We start from the raw sequence: 19,004 nt of genomic DNA on the forward strand, positions 1-19,004 counted from the left end.
CTCACCCAGGTAAGACTGTCAACTGATTTGGCCGAGGCCCTGAAAGACGGGGTATTACATTGCAAGACCTGATGCCATACAGGATTGCCATACAGGACACAAGGATTCACAGCTGCCAAAATTACCGTAGCCTATGCAGCAGATGTGCACCTCTATACACAACGTGGGTAACCAAGCACCAATTCATCACAAGTGTTATCTCAAGACACTTTACAAAAAGCAGGTAAAAGACCATTCTCATTGCTATATTACAAAGACCCTTCACCTGGGGCCCTGAAGGAGGCAGAGACTGTAGGCCATGCTGATGCCAGAACCAGCAATCTTAAATCACTGTGACAAAGTGATCACCACATAGACCCCGGCTACAGATAGCTAGAGATGGCCCTGCAATTACACACAACACAGCAAAAAACAGGGTGGTATCTCAGTGGGTTACAATAACACAGCTACAACACATTCTATGAGTCACATTTTAATTTATATCTGTGTTTAAAATCAGTGCTTTAAAATGAGCCAAACCTTCTTACTGATGGAATCATTTCTCTTTATTTGGGTATCTTAGCCAGGGGGGGAAAAAAAATCATAATCCAGCAGTTCAACAGAAATACCTGTGCTCCACATATTTTACAAAACAAGCCTTTAATTTAAACAACAGACTCTTAAAGCTGTGGACTACATTTGCACATAAAATAACTGTTTTTAGCACACAAATAAAGAAGTGGCTTAAGCATTATCCATGTGTACACTCTTTGTATACACTCAATTAAATATTCCAGCAGGAGGATTTCAGAGCCGCTGATATTTTTCTGAATATATCTACATGGAAGTCTTGTTTGATTTATTTCCCCACAAAGAGGAGACAACAACCTTATTTCGGGCTATAGAAAATCTCAAGTGCCATTTTCTAAAAGTTATTCAAGTAAATACAGTGAGGAGAATTACTGACGGACCATTTGGTCTCAAATGCCTTTCTGCCTTTCTCACAGACAGACCAACAAGTTCATTTTTGAAACTGAACTTTCCCTTTCTTCAAAATGGTTTCTTACCCTCTGTGCAATATTGTCAGAGGATGCAAATAAACAGACATGAAAACTGAAGAGCTACAGAACGTAGGATTGTGTGTAAATTGGGATAACTGTTGTAAAAGCAGCATGAGACTGCCAGGGAACAGTTGTACTAAAATAGTCAGACCATGTTCAGAGAGTATAAATTCTTGTTATACAACAGAAACATAGTGGAAACTTTCTTTAAGGTGCTTGACTGAACTTACTCATCAAGATTTTGATTTAATGAGGGAAGATTAATTGAGTGTACGGTACATACCTTTTTTTTTTTTTTTTTTTTTTTACACCAGTCATGTAAACAGTGATACATGTATCATTTCAGTGATAATGAATAATCAGTATTTGCATAACGCTCATTTTCAATGACTTTTGTTCAACTAAATATAACGATCTATATTAATCAACCCAATAATTGCACAATGAAATACATTTCAGATGGCCTTATACAAATTTGCATTACACAAAATAACAGCAAAAACATTTCAAGCAAACTGAAAAATAATAAGATACAGAAAAGAAACAATTGCACTTGCACTTTAAGAGCTTCTTATATACTTGTTCTTGACACAGGTAAATGTAAAGCTCTATAAATCTGGGAATTTTGGCCCCTAGAGTCGACAAGCTGCAGCTGAAGCAGTCATGACCTTTTTTTTTTTATTATTCCTGAAGCCTTCGAGATGTGGCCTAGATACAGGCATATCTATAACGTGTGAATCTCAAACCACTGTGCCAAAGATTCACTGCAGGAACAGGCAACGAGAGAGAAGAGCAGCAAAAGCACAGATGAAAAGAAATCAACTGAAGTGCTGTAAAGTCAAGTCTGGCTTTTCCGAGCAGTTAAAGTTGCATTCATTGAAGACTAGCATCATGTGATAAAACCTTTACTATGCTACACACATGCTTTATATTTTGATGTTACAGACATTTGTAAGCTTTATATTACGCAGTCATAAACTTTATATGTCCAATGTCAAAAAAATATCCCTTTTCTCCCTTTTATTTACACAGATTGCACCCTGAGTTTTGATCAAAAAAAATGTCCTTCTGAATGTTGAAGTTGTGTCCACAACAGTCTACTAGCTTGTATATTACATTTAAAGCCTCATAGATACAGTAATCAAACGACTATTGAACATATGTATACGTACAAGATTCTTCACTTATACTAGAGCATAATATCCTACACATAGATTAAGATGGACTTAAGCAAACAGTACATCACCCACACTGTGCAGGTCACACACAGAACGTTGTCAGAGGCAGACGCCAGAGATTTCCCTACAGCAGCAATATGAAGTTTAAACTACTGGTACTATGATGGTCAAATACTGGTATTTGTCAGACAGACAGATGAATATGCTGTGGCAGTGCAGCGTCCTCTCAGCCATTATTGCAAATGTATAAATGCCATAATTGAATCCTGCAGCTCTCGATGCACTTAATCTGACAACCGTCTCAAATCAATGCATGGCTTCGAGGGACGATACTGCTGAAGTGCTGTTGATTCTGTGCCTGTTATCACTTCTAAAACTGATGTTTTTCACAATAAGTTTACAGAATGACACTGATGTTGCCCTTAACAGCATACACTAAAGTCATGGGACACACAAGCACTTACAGATTTGTTTCCTAACAGCGGTGACTAGTTATCTGACAGAGAAAATACATCAAGATATCCAGAATGTCGCCTTTAGACTCTGTATAATAACCTTGTCTAAGGTTATCTAGTTGTGAATCTGTACCTCACTATGACATCAGAGACGGCAGAAAGGACAAACCCTTCTATTCCTGAATACATCGGGCAGAACTCAATGTCCCTTCCAAAACTATAATGTACAGTATATGCTTCATAGCATGAAGAAGTGGGTAATTTAGGTTCAACTGAGCTTACTTTAGAGAACGAAAAAGTTGAAACAGCATTATCAGATTTGAGGAAAAACTCTAATGGGTCTGCAATGTGGGTCAAAGTTCAAACACACTCAAAGTCAGTGACTTGTTACAATAGTGTTGACATTGTCTTAAGATATAATATTTTTAGTCAGTCATCTCTGCTGATCATCATCATCTGCTTGAACGCAAAAGCCCCTCGCTCACTCACACACACACACTCACGTTGCACCACAGATTTTGAATCTGAGCTCTCCTCCACTTCAACAGTACTCCTACCGTCTTCCTATCTCTCGCCAAGAACCTGCTGCACCATCCAAGCAGAGAAAGGAAATTCATGGTGTCTTCTGGGTATAAATCAGAAGCATAGAATTAACTCTACCATGTATCTTTTATTTTTATTTTTACTTGTCTGCCTTTAGCTTCAGCTGAGAAACCTTAGCCTGTTCCAGTTTAGTCTGAACATCCACGGGCCTTTCAAAGAAGCTGACAATGGCCGGCTCATTGAGCAGCGAAGCCAGGACCTGCTCGAATGAGAACGACCACTCAATCTCTGTGAGGTCAGGCCCGGCATCCTGGCTAATGCGCGAGATGTCAGAGCCCTCGGGCGTGTTGGAAGCGTCTTCAGTTGGAGACTCCTCCTCTGCAGAGGATGCGGTAGCGTTGGCAGGCTTTGTGGACTCAGGTGGGCTGCTCGGCTCCTGCAGCCTCCGTCCGACCTCCTCCATCCTCAGGAGGAGGCTGGTCACATGTGCCACGGCTCGGTACAGACACTCCTCCTCTGCATCACCATGAAATATGTTGTACAGGGTTTTGGAGAACTGGATGAACTGGGTCTGCAATGGAAACAACAACGTCAATACAGTAGGTTTTCATATCACATAGGCTTTTATTCACTTAAAAATAAGGAAACAGTCAATAAAGGCAACATGGACAGGATTACCTGATTTATTCTGGGTAGATCCTTAATGGTTTCCTCTTTCTTAAGTATTTCATTTTGCCATTGTTTCAGGTAGGCCTGAAGGTCCACTTTCCCTCTACCTGTCAATTTAAAACACAAACTCTTCACTATCTTTAACACCAAAAACAAAAACATTTTTGGTTTTACCCTGATGATGTGTTTATATTGAATACAAGTGAGAAAGTACCTCTTTCAGGGCTTTTCCTAATGACACCATCTTCAGGAAGATCAAATGCTGAAATGTAAAAACCAAAATTTGAAAAAACTATCAAGAGAAGTGTTTCAGTAACAGTCAATGACTTCAAGGGAATCAAGCATGCAGCAAGAATTACAAGAGAATAACAGGTCAAAAGGAGAAGAAAGAGTAAAGAGGCTAACCAGTGAGGTTACCCAAGTGAGAAGAGTCTTCAGTCACTGGGATAAAGTACTGGATTTTTTGTTCCTTTAGGTGCAAAGGACTTCCTGTGAAAGCTACAAGAGACTGACTGTGAGTGCACTCAGAGGAAAGATGAAGAGACCACATAAACAGCAGAGAGGGAATTTGACAGATGGTCAATTTAAATTGAGTTATCAGTTTACTTCATACAATAAAATACAATCCCATTTAAGTATTTTATAAATGTAAAGCTTTTTGGAGAATTTCATTTTTTTTGTCAAAGATTCAAATCCGTACACAATAGTGTTTGTGTATTGGACTGTCTTTCATTTAAATGTATTTCTTATAGTTTATTCTATATTATGTGTGAGTTATAAACTGATAACTCGTACAGAATAAGAACATCCAGTATGACATTTACATAGACGTCCCTCTGTGTTAACTGAATCATTTGAATAGTAAATTAACAGATTCTACTTGTAATGCCTCTGGCCTGTGTGAGATGTGCTATAGTGATTTCCTCCAACCACCATCAATGAACACTGTGTATGGGTGTGTGCGTCTGAGCGTGCGTACATGCATGTGTGGAAGTTGCTGCAGGATTAAACAATTACCCTCACGAGCCAGGAGTGTCATTATATCTGCCCAATCGCTTCGTGCTACATTAGCAGCTCAACCTGACGATGGCCATGTTGTTTTGTCATTTAGCTAGTCTGTGCCACAAAATTAGTTGCTGACATTCAGGAACATAAGGGACATGTCCTTAATTGAAACACTTCAAATTTCATCATAAAATCTAAACCTATTTAAAGTCTAATAAGCAGATCTTTTAACACTATCCTGGTAGAAGATATTTGTCAGTGTTTGATCATTTCTGCTGCAAGCATAACTCAAATAACTGTCTTTGTTAAAAAGATATGATCCCCTGTGAAAACACTTCTCAACTCAGACACAGGATGAAGGGTACTGCAGTGGACTATCATCTTCAACACATGTACAACTGTTAATATTGCTAACCAACTTCTATAACAGATAACCAGCTCAACGTGTTTATCTTACATGACACTCAGTTGTCCACACAGGGGAGAAACCATTTAGTTGCAGTGTTTGTAATCAAAGATTCACTCGGCTTGATGTTGTCAAAAAACACAAATGTTTCAGATAGAGCAGCAGAAATACATTTAAAAAATGGCTATGAATGAAAATCCGAAACAACACTCTATTTGCTTCTATCTGTTATTTTCTCACAATAGAAACAAGGCCTCACTCGTATTTTTCATCTGTTTTCAAACTGTGCAGTATACAGATCACTTCAGGCCGTAGTGGAGCTGAAGATATCAGTTAAAGATACATTGCACATTTTGTTTTCACTAAAATAAATCTCTATGCAGATGATGCCCCTGTGTAGCGTCGCCTTTCTGCTGATATGTGACAGCAGCTGTCGTTTTGTGTGTTTGGCACGAGAACCTGCAGACTCTCAGCTCAAAGTAGCCCATGACTTTAGTGCCTTAATCAATCGAGCGATTGGCCCAATTCCATGGTCAGACTTTGATGTGGGCTCACTCTAAATCTACGAGGGCTCAGGGCTGTCCCACTGTGAAATTGCCAAGTTTGAGGTCTCAGTGGTTTATTTTTCATCTTACTCTGCACACTTTCCAAAAGCCCACAGCTCTCCTTAAGGGTAAAAACACAACGATAGTATGGGTTGAGACAGTGATGACAGTGCGTCATTAAAAAAAGAAACAAAAGAGAAACATTTGATTGTTGTAGTTTTTGTGATGGAGGTCAATGCTGAAAACAAAAGTGTAGAATTACACTTTTACAAGAGAAAAACTATTGTACAAAAACAGCAAACAAAGAAAGGTTGACTTCAATAAGCTGTTTGTGGAATCATCCACCCTATGTTAGAATGTTAATAGGAATGTCACTGTCAAAGTAAAATGCAATTACAAAAGTGCTGTGCCTCTTATCAAACAGTGCTTGGAGCACATTACCATTCTAGTGGGTGCACAGATGACAGTGAGTTTAACAGAGGACTGGAAAGAACATCTGGGCTGAAGCCAAAGAGTGAAATTACATTCATACATTATATAATAATGTAATAAGACTCTCATTGACTGTGATGAACAACAGCATAAGAAGATCAGGAACAGATTTTAAGGAGACATATAAGAACCTAAAGACCAGTGTGTTGCTAAGGGAATCTGACTGCACAATAAACTGACAGCAAATATTACTGATGTGGGTCTGCAACATTTTCTGTGTCCAAAGTAAGAATGGTCTCTCTTTTTTTTTTTTTTTTTACATATACAAAAAATGTATGTATTGTAACATCCACGGTATATTTAAGCAAAAAAAAGTGTACTTTTTAAATTCAATACATGGACTCATCATTTCCTTTAGATTTTTGTTTATCAGGTTTAAAAAGGAAAATAATTGTTCAATTAAAAATCTTTTGTTTTATTAGCTGTGAAATGTGGGTCATTTGGGTTTATGGATAGTAACCAGCTCTTATCAGAGCAGCCTCTTCTTTTGGATGGTCTAATTAGGTTTCAAACCTTTCTGAGCAGTTAAACTATTGGACCAATGACCATAGTCTGAATGTGGGTCTTAACAATTTTGTTTGGCCTGTGGAATGTGGCCCTTCTATGGACCTGAAGCGCTCTCCGTGATGCATTAAACAAGCTTTGCTGCTTGATGTTCACTTGCAGAGCCAATCACAAACTGTGACTCAGTGCTCTTCTGATGGTTATATGTCGGAGGTAATCAGAGCAGTTCTTCCTCATCACAGATCCTCTCTGTGCACTAGCTCACTGCAAAATGCCCTCACATCTCCTAACACCCCTTGTTGCCATGGTAAAGTTCATTCACCCAACATAGACTACATGAACTATTCTTACCCCAGCTACTCAGCACGCACCGACACGTCACACAGACAAGAGACACATATTCAAGGACAGCTTAGTCCCCAGGCAAAGTGCTCCGTCGACAAATACTGTGTTAGGGATTGGAATATTAAAATGACAACTCAAACATTCACAGGCTGTGATGTATTTCTATCTGACCTCATGTCTCTGTCAGCGTATGTATGTCCGCTGCAGTTTTTGTTGTTGTTGAAGTCATGTGACGGTATAAGGTAGAATTCAGAAACGGTTAAGACTGCAGCTTTAAAACATTGGCTGCACTTGAATGTTGAACATGCAGGAGTATGTAGGATCATAAGTGTCGTCATGTTGTGAGAGAAAAGGGTAGATACACTAACATTGATTTATTTTTTCTTGCTAACAAGAAACAGACAAAACAATGCGTTAAGAGAAAGAGGTCACATTTCATCATTCAATAATTCAAAAAAGGAAAGTGTGTCTTTAAGATCAGATCCTGAATGCTTTATGGGTTGTTTGTGACTCACCTGGTGGCAGGTGAAGCTTGAAGAGAAATTTCAGCTTGTTTGTGAAAGATCCACTGTACAAAGTATCTACAGGAGAAGCAGTTTACACAAATGCATTTGACTCTTATTCTTTTTTTTAAATCATGACCCAAAAATGTTTTAATTCAGTTTGAAGTTGAGCAGAAAGGACACTCCGCTTAGCGGCTGCATTGCTCGAGAGCAGAAAACGAGTAAACATACCAAGAGCACAGCAGAACTCTTTAAAGTTGATAAGGCCGTCCTGATTCTCGTCTATCAGACGGAAGCTCCACAGTGAGAGGGTGCTATTGTTGCTGCAGAAAGCCCAGGGCTCAAGCAGGGAGAAGAGCGTGCTGAACTGTTGAAAACCCAGCTGGTACTGCTCTAAATAAGCCAGGCTGGGGTCGTGATGGAGCAAAGCCTGACTCTTCATTGTCCAGTAGCAGCTAAGGAAATGTTGCCTCTGAAGATAGGAAACAACATAAAACATGATTTGACAAATTCTCATTTTATTAGTAGCGTTAGCATTTGGTACGATGGCATTGTTAACTTTCTGTATCGTGCCTTTGACTCACTTTGAACAGGTTATAAAGCCTGTCAAGCTGTGGAGCACTGAATCCTACTTCTTGGGACACCACTCGAATCTGAAAACAGAATAAAATTCATCCTTTATACCATCAAAACAACACAATTACACCAACTACAGTAACCACAATGGCTACTTACAACATTTTGTTTGGTTGTATCCTCCAGAGTCTGGATCACATGGAGCTTGTTTCTTTTACGGGAACTTTCGACTTCCTCTGTCCGGATGTTTCCGTATTTCTAAAAAAAAAAAAAAAAAACAAAGAGCAAAGTTCTCAGTTCAATAATCAGTTTAAATCAACACAAAAGTAACCCAGAGGAATATTGTTGTACCTCATAGGCCTCTCGGATCAGTTCGCTGATGTCCACATTTAAATGGGATGCTTTATTATTGTTGCCCACAGGAGCTTGCTGCACTGTTGGAGGCAGTGGACTGTCTTTGTTTGTCACACTGTCAAAGAATCTGAAAGCAAAAAGAAAGAGATACAGTCAAATATACTTTAATAATGTCTAAAACACATCAGGCCTGCTTTGTTTGTGGTCACAGACTTGTTCAGGATGGTGACAGCCTCTGCGTCATCGTGGCAGGTGATCAAAGACTCCATGTTGTAGTCCAGCACAGCCAGGCCGAGTTGCAGAATAGCTTTTATCCCGTCGTAGAAGAAACAGTCGACCACATTCACGGCACTCTCTATGGGTAGGACACTGATGAAGAGAGTGAGGAACCAGGACAAGGACACGGACGAGAAGAAGCTCAGGTCTGTCATGTGCTCCACCAGCTGAGGGAGGTTTTCCCGGATCAGATCCTCAAACACGGCCTGGTCAACCAAAGCGCCTGTCGAACATGAGCAGCAACATATTTGAGAGCAACTTCATAAAAGAAATCATTCAAATTTGAGGTTTCAAATTGACCAGCAAAAACAGTATAACCTTCTGCTTCCACTCTCACCAATAATTCTCCGGTTAAAGTAATCCGGCAGCATCCTCTCACAGACGGCCACTAGGAGCCAGAAAGCCTCCTCTTCTTTAGCGTAGAGCAGGAGCACTGAGGTGAGAATGTTCATGGCCTGAAAAAAAAGAGGAAACCATTAGTTTCTGTGGAAAAGTCACTTTCTGTGAAGTGAAAAAAGAGACACTTCAGTTGTAAGCGAAAGGTTAACTTCAGAGAGGTGGCCTGTTTAAAGGTGTGTGAGTGTTAACAAGGTACATTTTTAAGAGCCTAACAGCCTTAATAAAAAATGTTTTCACTGTCTCTAGATCTCTTGTGGCCTTAATTTAGCTGCAGACCTTTTTATTTTATAAACACTGAGCCCTTTAAAAATCCTCTGTGGTCTTTATATGTCATAAAAAAAAACTCTTAGTACAAGAGACTGGGGTTTAAAACTCTTGTGTGGCCTTTTTTTTTTACTTTAGTCTCTGAAATAACCATGACCTCAACTGTGATTGTGAAAATAGCAAAAACAGAAGTTGGTCTCAGATACTTAAAATAAATACAAGAAATTATGAAACATGGAAAAGAACATGGTAGAATATCGGCTGGACACTTTATGTTAGTAATGTTTTTAAATGCATATTTTCTTTTTCTTTTTTTTAAGATTTATTTTTGGGCTTTTTTGTGCCTTTAATGCAGACATAGGACAGTGGATAGAGTCGGAAACCAGGGAGAGAGAGTGGGGAATGACATGCGGAAAGAGGCCATGGGTGGAAGCGAACCCGGGCCTCCCGCTCGAGATGACAGCCTCAACCACCAGCACGCCTCTTTTTCATTTTTAACATTAACATTTTTTTCTGATAGATACACACAGATGACAGCAGCTGCATTTGACCTTAAGTCCCTGAGACTAGGTGAGTATGTATGTTAAAACATGGCTTTTCTAACTGTTAAGAAACCTTAAGAAATCAAAGTACCTGGCAATATCCAATTTTTGGGTTCCTGTATGCATAGGCTGTGAGGACTCTTCTCAAAGCTGAGATTCCTGTGTCGCTCTGAAAGGCGGGGTGCTCTGGAAGTGAGCGATGTAAGTCTCTCTCGATCTCATCTGTAGCCAAAGTGCTTGTGCCCAGGGACTGTTCAACCAGCTCACTGTAGTGGCCGGGGTGAGTGGCCATGTCGTTCACAGCTCCTACAGAGGTAGAACCACAGGCAGTCCAAATCATGCTGCTGAGATCCTACACCAACCATGTCGTGCTTAATTATTAATGTGGAACAAGTGTTTGAGTACTTAACACATTCAATCATGCAGGGTGGTGTAGAAAAATGGCAGATACTGCAGATAACTGACAGCAGAGTGACGTCTGCTGCTTAAGATACCTGAAAACAGCATCCACAGCTCTCCTCGCAAGGCCTCAGGAACACCACGGACGATCAAGTCTCGTGTCTTCCTGGTGAAGAACATACTCGTGCCACGTCCGTATTCAGAGAAGTGTATGTTCCAAGACTGTTCCTTCATCTTTTCTTTCAGCTGTCAAACACACAGACAGAGCACAGCACAGTTTCATTGCACATTCTGCATTGCTGGTATAACAGATTCATGCTACATTTTTATTCAAGTTCACCCCTGAACTGCTAACACACCTACTCGCACACACCTCCGTACAGCAAAGCATGGGAAGGTTCTGCTGCATTACATTGAGGTAATCCATTTAGATTTTTTTTTTGTTTATTGTGGTGTTTTTCTTCCATTTGAATGACAATGATGTTATTTACCATCTTGGGGTCAAGGTTTTCAACGTCCTGTGGGTGGAAAACAGTCATGAGAGCCTCTGTGCTCACAGCCTTGCTGCTGTCTTTCTGTCCCACCATCAGTGTGACGTCCTCTGGGTTGTCCTCAAAGTGGTTGATGAGTGACTGGCACTCACCCCTTATAGCCTTTGGAGATATTGGGAAATACATGTCTCACTGCCGTAAAGAATAAAACGTGGATCATACAAATAAAACAGGTTAAAAACATTACCTCTGTTGAAGCAGAGTGTTGAGGACTTGGACTGATGCCACATCTGCTGCGGATTGTGTTGGCAAGCCGCTGATATTCCCGTACCTCAGAGAAACGTAGCGCCCTCTTTCCACGCACACACACTGTCAAAGCCCTGCTGCTGGTGTCTGGCTTCTCAACATTTACCACCTGGGAGGAGGTGAAATTTGAAGACAAGACAGACCATTTTTAAAGATGTCCGCTGTTTACATGCATGGCGCGTTTTGAAACATGACTTTATTGAAAGTACTTTTATACCACATTTGTTCCATTTTTACCTCTCGCATTGGAATAATGATATGGCACTGGCTGCCATCTTGGCTTGCAAAACACAGGTAGTTCTCGGAAAGACAGATCTTGCCAAGCGTGTTGAAATGACTAAAGGGAACCCACAGAAAGCTCTCATGAACCTCCAACAGATTTTCCTCTTTGGGGAGCCTGAAAAATGTCCGGAACTGCTCACTCTTTGCATGAGCTTCGAGGCCTCTGTTGATGAAGTAAAAAAGGAAAGCAGAGAGTAAAAAATCATGTTGAAGCTTTCCAAGAACATCCCTAAATCAGAACTCCAGACTCACATGCACAGCAGACAGCTCTCCTGACATGGCTGGATGTCACTTTCCATACCCGTCTATTAAGGGGCTATTTCTTTACCTTCTAGTATGTTAGATCGAAACAAATACCTCCTGTAAACTGAAAACCAAATTGTGGTGGGATACATTATTTGGATAAATGTCAGCTTCTTAATTGCCCTTGTGTGATACTTTATCCTTCAATTACAGCAATACGAATTTAAATGAATAGCCTGATTTTGTCAGATACATCAAACTAAAGTTGGAATGTGTTGCTAAAGTGTTCAAAGTGAAAGACTACACTAAGTTGCTTTTAAAATACCTGTCACTGTTTTTTTTGTACGTCTGACCTGCCCTGCCACTTCAAACAAATTAAAACAAACACAAATGCAGTTTGACTTAAGTCACACTTGATGTTTTCTTTGGTTCTTCAAGCTGTCAGCCTGCGCTAACAGCATCAGACAGACATTACCTCTTGGTAATTTGCAGAGGATCTGAGAGCGCCGGCTCTCTCTGGAAGGCCTCTTTATCGAAAAGGCGCTTGATGGAGTAGTCGGCCAGCTGTTCCATGATGACAAATGTTTCATTCAGGTGCAGCAGCATGGAGAAGTAGTGATCCTCCCCATGAGCCAAGACATGGATGCTCTCAGTCAGGATAACATTAGAGGTTTTCTCCAGCTTCCAGATGTCATCCCAGGAAATTACCAGTTTCACTGCAGAGTCATAGCAACACGTAAAAAATTAAATCAAAAAATAGGATCCTAAATAATGTTAAAAAGTTATAATCATGCACTTCCATTTTTTTCAGAATAAAGTCCTCTTAAATCTATGAAAAGTTCTACATATTTCAAATGTTTAATAAACTGAAAAACTTAATAGCAACACAATACTTTCTTAAAATGTCACTCTTTCAGGAGATTCAGTGTTATCCATTATCCACACTACCTTGCAAGACTGCCTCCCGTGTTGGCTCCACTGTAATGGCTTTTTTACCATTATCTAAACTGTCATTTTTTGTAGTGAAAATGTTTTCCATTAAAGCCCCACTTCAGGAGCTGCCACTGGTTTTTGTTGTCACAAATCCACTTAATAAGTAAAAATGTCCGCTCATGTCAATAAAAAGGAACAGAAATGTCTCACCCTCAGATCCCAGCAAGTATGAATAGAAGCACAGGAAGTTAGTGCTGAGGTAGAGCCAGCCCTGGCACGGCACTTTGCCTCTCCAGTAGCTGCATGAGTAATATGTGACCAGCTTTTCCTTGGGCGGAAGCTCAAACCACTTCTCGAACCTCAAAAATGCTTCTCTGAACTTCTCGGGATCATCCTCCAGCACCATGGACAACTTCCCTTCCTCAGCAATAAGACCCTAACACATTAAACATCACATGTCATTATGGATCATCATCCTGAAGCTGTTCAACATCTTTGAATCAAAGATGGTAAAAAGACAGTAATAAGAGAGTTCCTGTTCTTGACCCACTCTTACTCACACCAAATACCAGTAATCAGGTTTAAGTCATTGACAGTCAGAAAGTAAAGATGTACAAGAATTAAGAGTTCATTATCACATTTAGCGTTACAATTACATCCCTGCTGAGAGATTATCTTGTTAGCATATTAGCTTTGTGGGATCTCTGAGTCCCTGTAAAGTCTTACTCTAATCTTGCCCTGTACAAAGCTGGTGATGTCTTCACTGGAGTCAAAAACGGAGAGAGTCCTCATGATGTTCTGCTGCAGCCAATCCCAGTGCTGAACTATTTCCTCATTGGTGACACCTGAACCAACATCAAGGGTGAAAACATGTTGTATGTCAGATAACTTGCCAGTACTTTCTTTGACCTATAAAAAATACTTTTTTTTTTTTTTTTTTAACTATTTCACTCTATAATATTTATCATAAACTTGGATTAAGAATATTTGATTCTAAAAGTAATTTTGCAGGACTTTAGTACAAAAACAGTGAATCTTTTAACAAATTACTTAATTTGCAACATCTTCTACCTATATCACTTTTGATTTGTCTTTGAGAATGATGATACAAAAGACGTTGGCGTACCACATGCTATCGACCAGTACACCTGCGAGTCTGGTGTGTGATGCAAAATCCGGAAAGGAGCCACTTTGGATGTTGAGTCCAACATAGTATCAAGTGTTCCGACAAGGAGCCCTACAACAAAAGATACATTCAAATTTCAGGTAATATTATCACACATGAAAGAAAGAAAAATATCCATTCCATTCATAATATGCACTATGGTTTCACAAAACAATACTGCAATTACTTGGAGATAAAGAATGATTGACATCTGATTGAAATCTGACAACGTCACATTTGTTGGGGTCAGCCCCAAACAAACATGCTGTCTTTAATCTGGAGAAGAATTGTTGTATGCCTCTGCATCACTACAGTACTTCATTGTGCTGTTAAGACCCAAATTTTACATTTTACACCAAAATACAACACATCAGCAGCATGTCAAAGGTGTACTTAATGCCTTAAATGTAGCAGAGATGAAGAGGTCTGCCAAACGTTACATTGTAAGTCTTTTACATAAACGATCCCACTAAAAGCTCATAATAAAATTGTGCTTTTAGTTTTTACAACTACTTGATATAAAACTGATCAAAACAAGTGCTATTCTGCTGCCGAGTGTAGCGTCAACTATAACCAACCGTTTGTCCAACAAATTTCAGTGACAGGATCCCCCACAGTTTTGCTTTTCTTCCTGTCATTGTCTTACATCTTATTGTCCGCTTCTATGCCTGCGCTCTTAAAAGCTGTTTTTCTCCTCTGTTGTTAATAAAAGCTTGGTTGTGGGTTATTTACCCATCATTGAAAAGCTTTTTATTTGTACGTTTTCAAGACAAAAGTGACAGTAGGCACCTTCATCCACAAAGTCCATTGAGAACCATCAATTGTTTCCCCCTCATGTGTGGGCTGGTTTTTTATTGCTTGTTAATTCTATTGAAATAAATAACAATTGTTTAAATTAACCTACGGCTCTTATAACAAAGTCATTTTTTTGTTCAATAATCTTTTAAAATTAAGCTTCATCAAGCTAAGCTTCTAAACTGACCACAGAGATATTTACCTCTGAAGTGTCGTGTGTTAGTCTGTGTATTAAAAGACAAGACACTGGTCCACTTCTGAGCCATACAGCTAAAATTAGCCAAATCTGTTACCTTAACCACTTCTCAGTGACAAGCCCTCCATGAATAATTAACAAGGTCGTATGGAAACCACATTCATGCACTGCATCATCAGCATTGCACCGGCCTGCCTTCTGACTGTGGATCAGCTCCCACATGTTGTAACACTGAGCTGCCAAGTAGTGTAGGATTCAAAGGATCAAACACAGTTCGGATAAATTATGTTCTCATCAGAGCAGAACAACGGCCCACAGGAGAGGATGGACTTAAACACATAAAAAGATACCAGACATAAAAGGCTCTTCAGCTGGAGAGGGTTTCAAGTGCAGCATGCTGGATGTAACAATCAGGTCGTATTTAACCTCCACTGTCATTAGATGAACCACACAGGTCTTCAGGCCTTTTGTCTTCAGCTAGACCACCAGTCATTATCATTAATTATCAGTTAGTTACCTTACTGCTGTCACATTTGGACTGTGATTAGAAAATGTACATCACAAGTGCTATTATGTATTACTTCTATACTGCCAGGTGTTTTTTCAATATTGACTACAATAGCAAAGAACATGATGCAGTTATTAGTTTCACATTTCAGGTTGTGTGTCTGAATCATTAACTTGCTGTGGGATTAGTAAGATGTGAGAACCTGAGGGCGCACAAGTTGCATCATTAGAAGCGCTGCTATTGTTAAGAGATCACACATTAGTGCTTTGTTAGAAAGCCCGTTAAGCTATTTGTTTGAACATGCAACACTCCTTACTTAGAACTGAAGGTACTCATTTGTTTAAGTTTATTTACTCTCAGGGGGTTTTTTTGTGCTCAAAATATGTTAGTGTTACAAAAATCGAAGATGGATGATTAAATTAAAGTAAAAAAATAAAGACATCTTAGCACATCTAATTGAAATTATTTCACTTGGAGAGGGATTATCATTAAACACTCTCTTATATTTGCTTTTTTCTGAGATAAATAAACTGGTTTTATTAAATTGTACTATGATATTATCTCACCAATATAATAATATTTAAAGGTGCAAAATACATTTTACCATGTTTTTCTAATACTAATATGTGTCACTAGTCTGTCTACAAACCCCCCTAATTATTAGTAAAGTCTATCCTCTCTGTCTTACGCCTGCTCCACTTTTAGGGAAATGTGTGCTCAAACAGGCTGTTTAGAGATTTTACCATCATGACATCACAAAGGGCAGTAACCCCTCCCCCAGGTGGGTGACGCTCCCACAGCTAGGTGTTTGTTCTGCCCTCTGAGTCTGCCTTCTCACCGTAAACAATAGGACATGGAGCGAGAAAGCCCAAATCACCCCAAGCCCTTCCAGGGGGGGCATGGTCGAACATCTCACCTTTAAAGCTACAGACACAGAAACAGTGTGTTCTGAGCAGGCAGGGCTAAGTAGAGGGGTTTAAAAGCACGATGAAATACATGATCAGAGTGGATTTTCATCAAGAAACTTCACAGACAAATATTTTTGCAAGCTTTGATACTTATTTAAAGTGGAGGATAACATGTGACCTTTAATTGATTTTGTCACAAAATTGGACTGTGGCAGACTTTATGATATCAGGAAATGTTGCATGGATGAAAACATTCCATAATAACATAGTGTGATCAAACACTCACACACATAGGCTACACATGACATGTTTACATAGCACAAAAACAGGTTAAGCTGTTATTTTTTTAAAGTAACATGCAAAACATTAACTTGTTTTCTTTTTCTTAAGTGGCTGGATGCTCACCTATCCGTCTCTAATGATTAAAATGTGTTAATTTGACTTTCTGTTGGTAATGTTTTACACTGATTGGTAGCCTACTAAAATAGTCTGATCAAAACTAAGAGGTCGGGGCGGTTCTCCTCACTTTAAAATCAACATCTCATCGCAGAAAAGCTTTGACAAAACATAAATTACATTGTGACTGACAAGCCGCCTGAGCATCAGTGTCAACATAAAGCAGCTGACACGTTTACTGTTCAGGCAATACTAGTCCCTGACATTGCAATGACTTTAAATTCAAGAGTTTTCTGATAGATTCCCAGTCTGAGGGAGAAACTGGCTCCAGGAGAGACAGAGAGTTTGGTACTCCAAAACACCTACAGAATGTTTTAATCCATGTTCACTCAGTGTCATCTACAAATATGAGACAAACCAAGTTAAGTCAATATATTGTCAGGAACACAGAGACCTCCACTCTTGCAGCCTGCTGTGTCAGCATTAGAAAACCAGCTGATCATAAACTGACCCCGTCATTTTGACAGTCGTACCTGTTGCTATGAGAACATTTTCCCGTAGACGACTGTAACCGCGGTACCCGCCCATATATGTGGCACACAGCACGTTAGCTGAGCAAAGGTATGACGAGTTAACCCGTTAATTACTCAGTTGTTTTATTGTGTGTTTAGAGAGGCAGCAGCTCTGCTACACGCGCCAGGAGGTGAAAACAACCCCGTTAACATTACCTGTCAAACCGCCTCCACCTTCTCCGTACCCCCGTCTCCTTTGCAGCACGAAATACTCGTTATCCTTCTCCGTAACCCATAACTTAAAGGCGTTTTTCAGCAGAATCTCTTCAGGTTTGAGCCACATGTTTCAAAATGTCATGGAGTTACCTATTGAAGCCCACTGACATGTCACAATAATCTGTTACGTAGCGCGACATCAAACCCGTGGACATTTGTTTTGTGTACCGAATCCCTCCCTTCCCACGTCGACAAGAAACGCTGCCAGAGCTTGCAAGGCATTCTGGGATTGTAGTTTCCGAAGAGAAGGCGGTCTTCTCGTGTGCTCTGTTTCATGAATGAGATGCAATATTTACAGTCTATGATGAGATGCAGAAAATCTATCAGCCTAAATAATTGTGATTCATAATCACCTTTTAGTCCATACTATTTTTATTTTTTTTATCTAGCTGATTATTTTAAAGATTATTTTAAAGAAATCAATGCAAATACGTTTTGACCGAACTCTTAACCTCTGAAATACTCATGTAGGCCTCAGGCTTATAGGTAAAGATAAAATGGATAAAGTCCATATTAGCATATTGCCCTCACCACTAGGCCTAGGCTATATTTAAATATTAGCTCTGCACTATCCCAGGCTAAACTGTTCAACCTCATTGGGAGACTCCATTACAAGTGCAGGTTCTAAATGCATTGTTAGTAAAAACCCTATCAACTTTTGATGACAAATAAACGTATTCTTAAGGATTTAAGTTACATGGAATGAAAAAATAAAAATGTACCACCAACTCTTTGAAAAACGTTAAACCGAAAGTTGTTGTTTTTTTGTAACTATAATGATGGGGAAACTTAAAAAAAAAAAAAAAAACTTGAAATATTCGATGATTCAAGGCTGAACCTCATGAAGTCTAAATGCTCTAAAATCGAGAAGACTTTTGCACCGCTGAAGGAAGTTGAAACACAATGAAGAGTGATTCATTTTGCAGGAAGTTGGAGCAAAACATTTTTGAAGAGGTCAGCAGTATTATTAAGTGAAAATCTCGTTTCCAAACTTGTGAATGTCTGGTAGAAGCATTGTGACTTGGGACATCTAATGCACGCACAAAAAAAAAGTAAAAGTGGTGTTGATTTACTAAATGACTCTCTTCAGATTTAGTTGCCATGACTCCATTTGGACAGTAGAGGTCATATTTGGCAGTTTGAGATCTCCTTCCAAACAAGCACTGCTCCTCATATCCTTTATTCAGCACATGAATAAAAACAATATTCAAACAATGTTTATCAAGTAGTTTTGAATGCCACTTTTGAACAAGAAACCAATCCATCCAATTCTAACACTTAAGTGTTGCCTTCTCTCTTTAAATGTTAGTTGAAGGCAGTAATAGTCTTTGCAACCTCTCTTTCTCTCAGAATAAAAAATAACTAACCAATAGTAAAATATTATTCCTTTTTTGCATGACTCAGTATTTGTTATTCATTTGACTATTTCTTCAGACATTATAGGATATCTCATCTCCATCCATCTTTCTTTCTCTCATCTAAAAAAAAACGGCTATAA

At 39.3% G+C, this 19,004-nt stretch overlaps 1 protein-coding gene across 3 annotated transcripts; it reads right to left on the minus strand.

Moving 5' to 3' along the window:
• Window positions 1-520: 520 nt before the first annotated feature.
• On the minus strand, window positions 521-17,705 carry tbc1d8b (TBC1 domain family member 8B). Of its 3 annotated transcripts, none has more exons than XM_029276671.2 (21): window positions 17,447-17,705; window positions 13,877-13,987; window positions 13,477-13,595; window positions 12,961-13,186; window positions 12,293-12,533; window positions 11,530-11,737; window positions 11,234-11,401; window positions 10,987-11,148; window positions 10,591-10,741; window positions 10,188-10,402; window positions 9,229-9,346; window positions 8,829-9,114; window positions 8,613-8,742; window positions 8,421-8,519; window positions 8,270-8,338; window positions 7,917-8,157; window positions 7,698-7,763; window positions 4,303-4,383; window positions 4,100-4,147; window positions 3,895-3,992; window positions 521-3,787 (listed from the first exon to the last, which is right to left on the minus strand). In XM_029276671.2, the coding sequence occupies exons 1-21, from the start codon at window positions 17,571-17,573 to the stop codon at window positions 3,356-3,358; spliced, it is 3,396 nt and encodes a 1,131-aa protein (XP_029132504.2). In that variant the 5' UTR covers window positions 17,574-17,705; the 3' UTR covers window positions 521-3,355. The 3 variants fall into 3 exon arrangements, with proteins under 3 accessions (XP_029132504.2, XP_020485871.2, XP_020485872.2); XM_020630215.3 differs by having other exon boundaries at window positions 4,291-4,383; XM_020630216.3 differs by lacking the exon at window positions 4,303-4,383.
• Window positions 17,706-19,004: the final 1,299 nt, after the last annotated feature.

Source organism: Labrus bergylta, chromosome 14 (genome assembly GCF_963930695.1).
Source record: "Labrus bergylta chromosome 14, fLabBer1.1, whole genome shotgun sequence".
NCBI classification, from domain to species: Eukaryota; Metazoa; Chordata; class Actinopteri; order Labriformes; family Labridae; genus Labrus; species Labrus bergylta.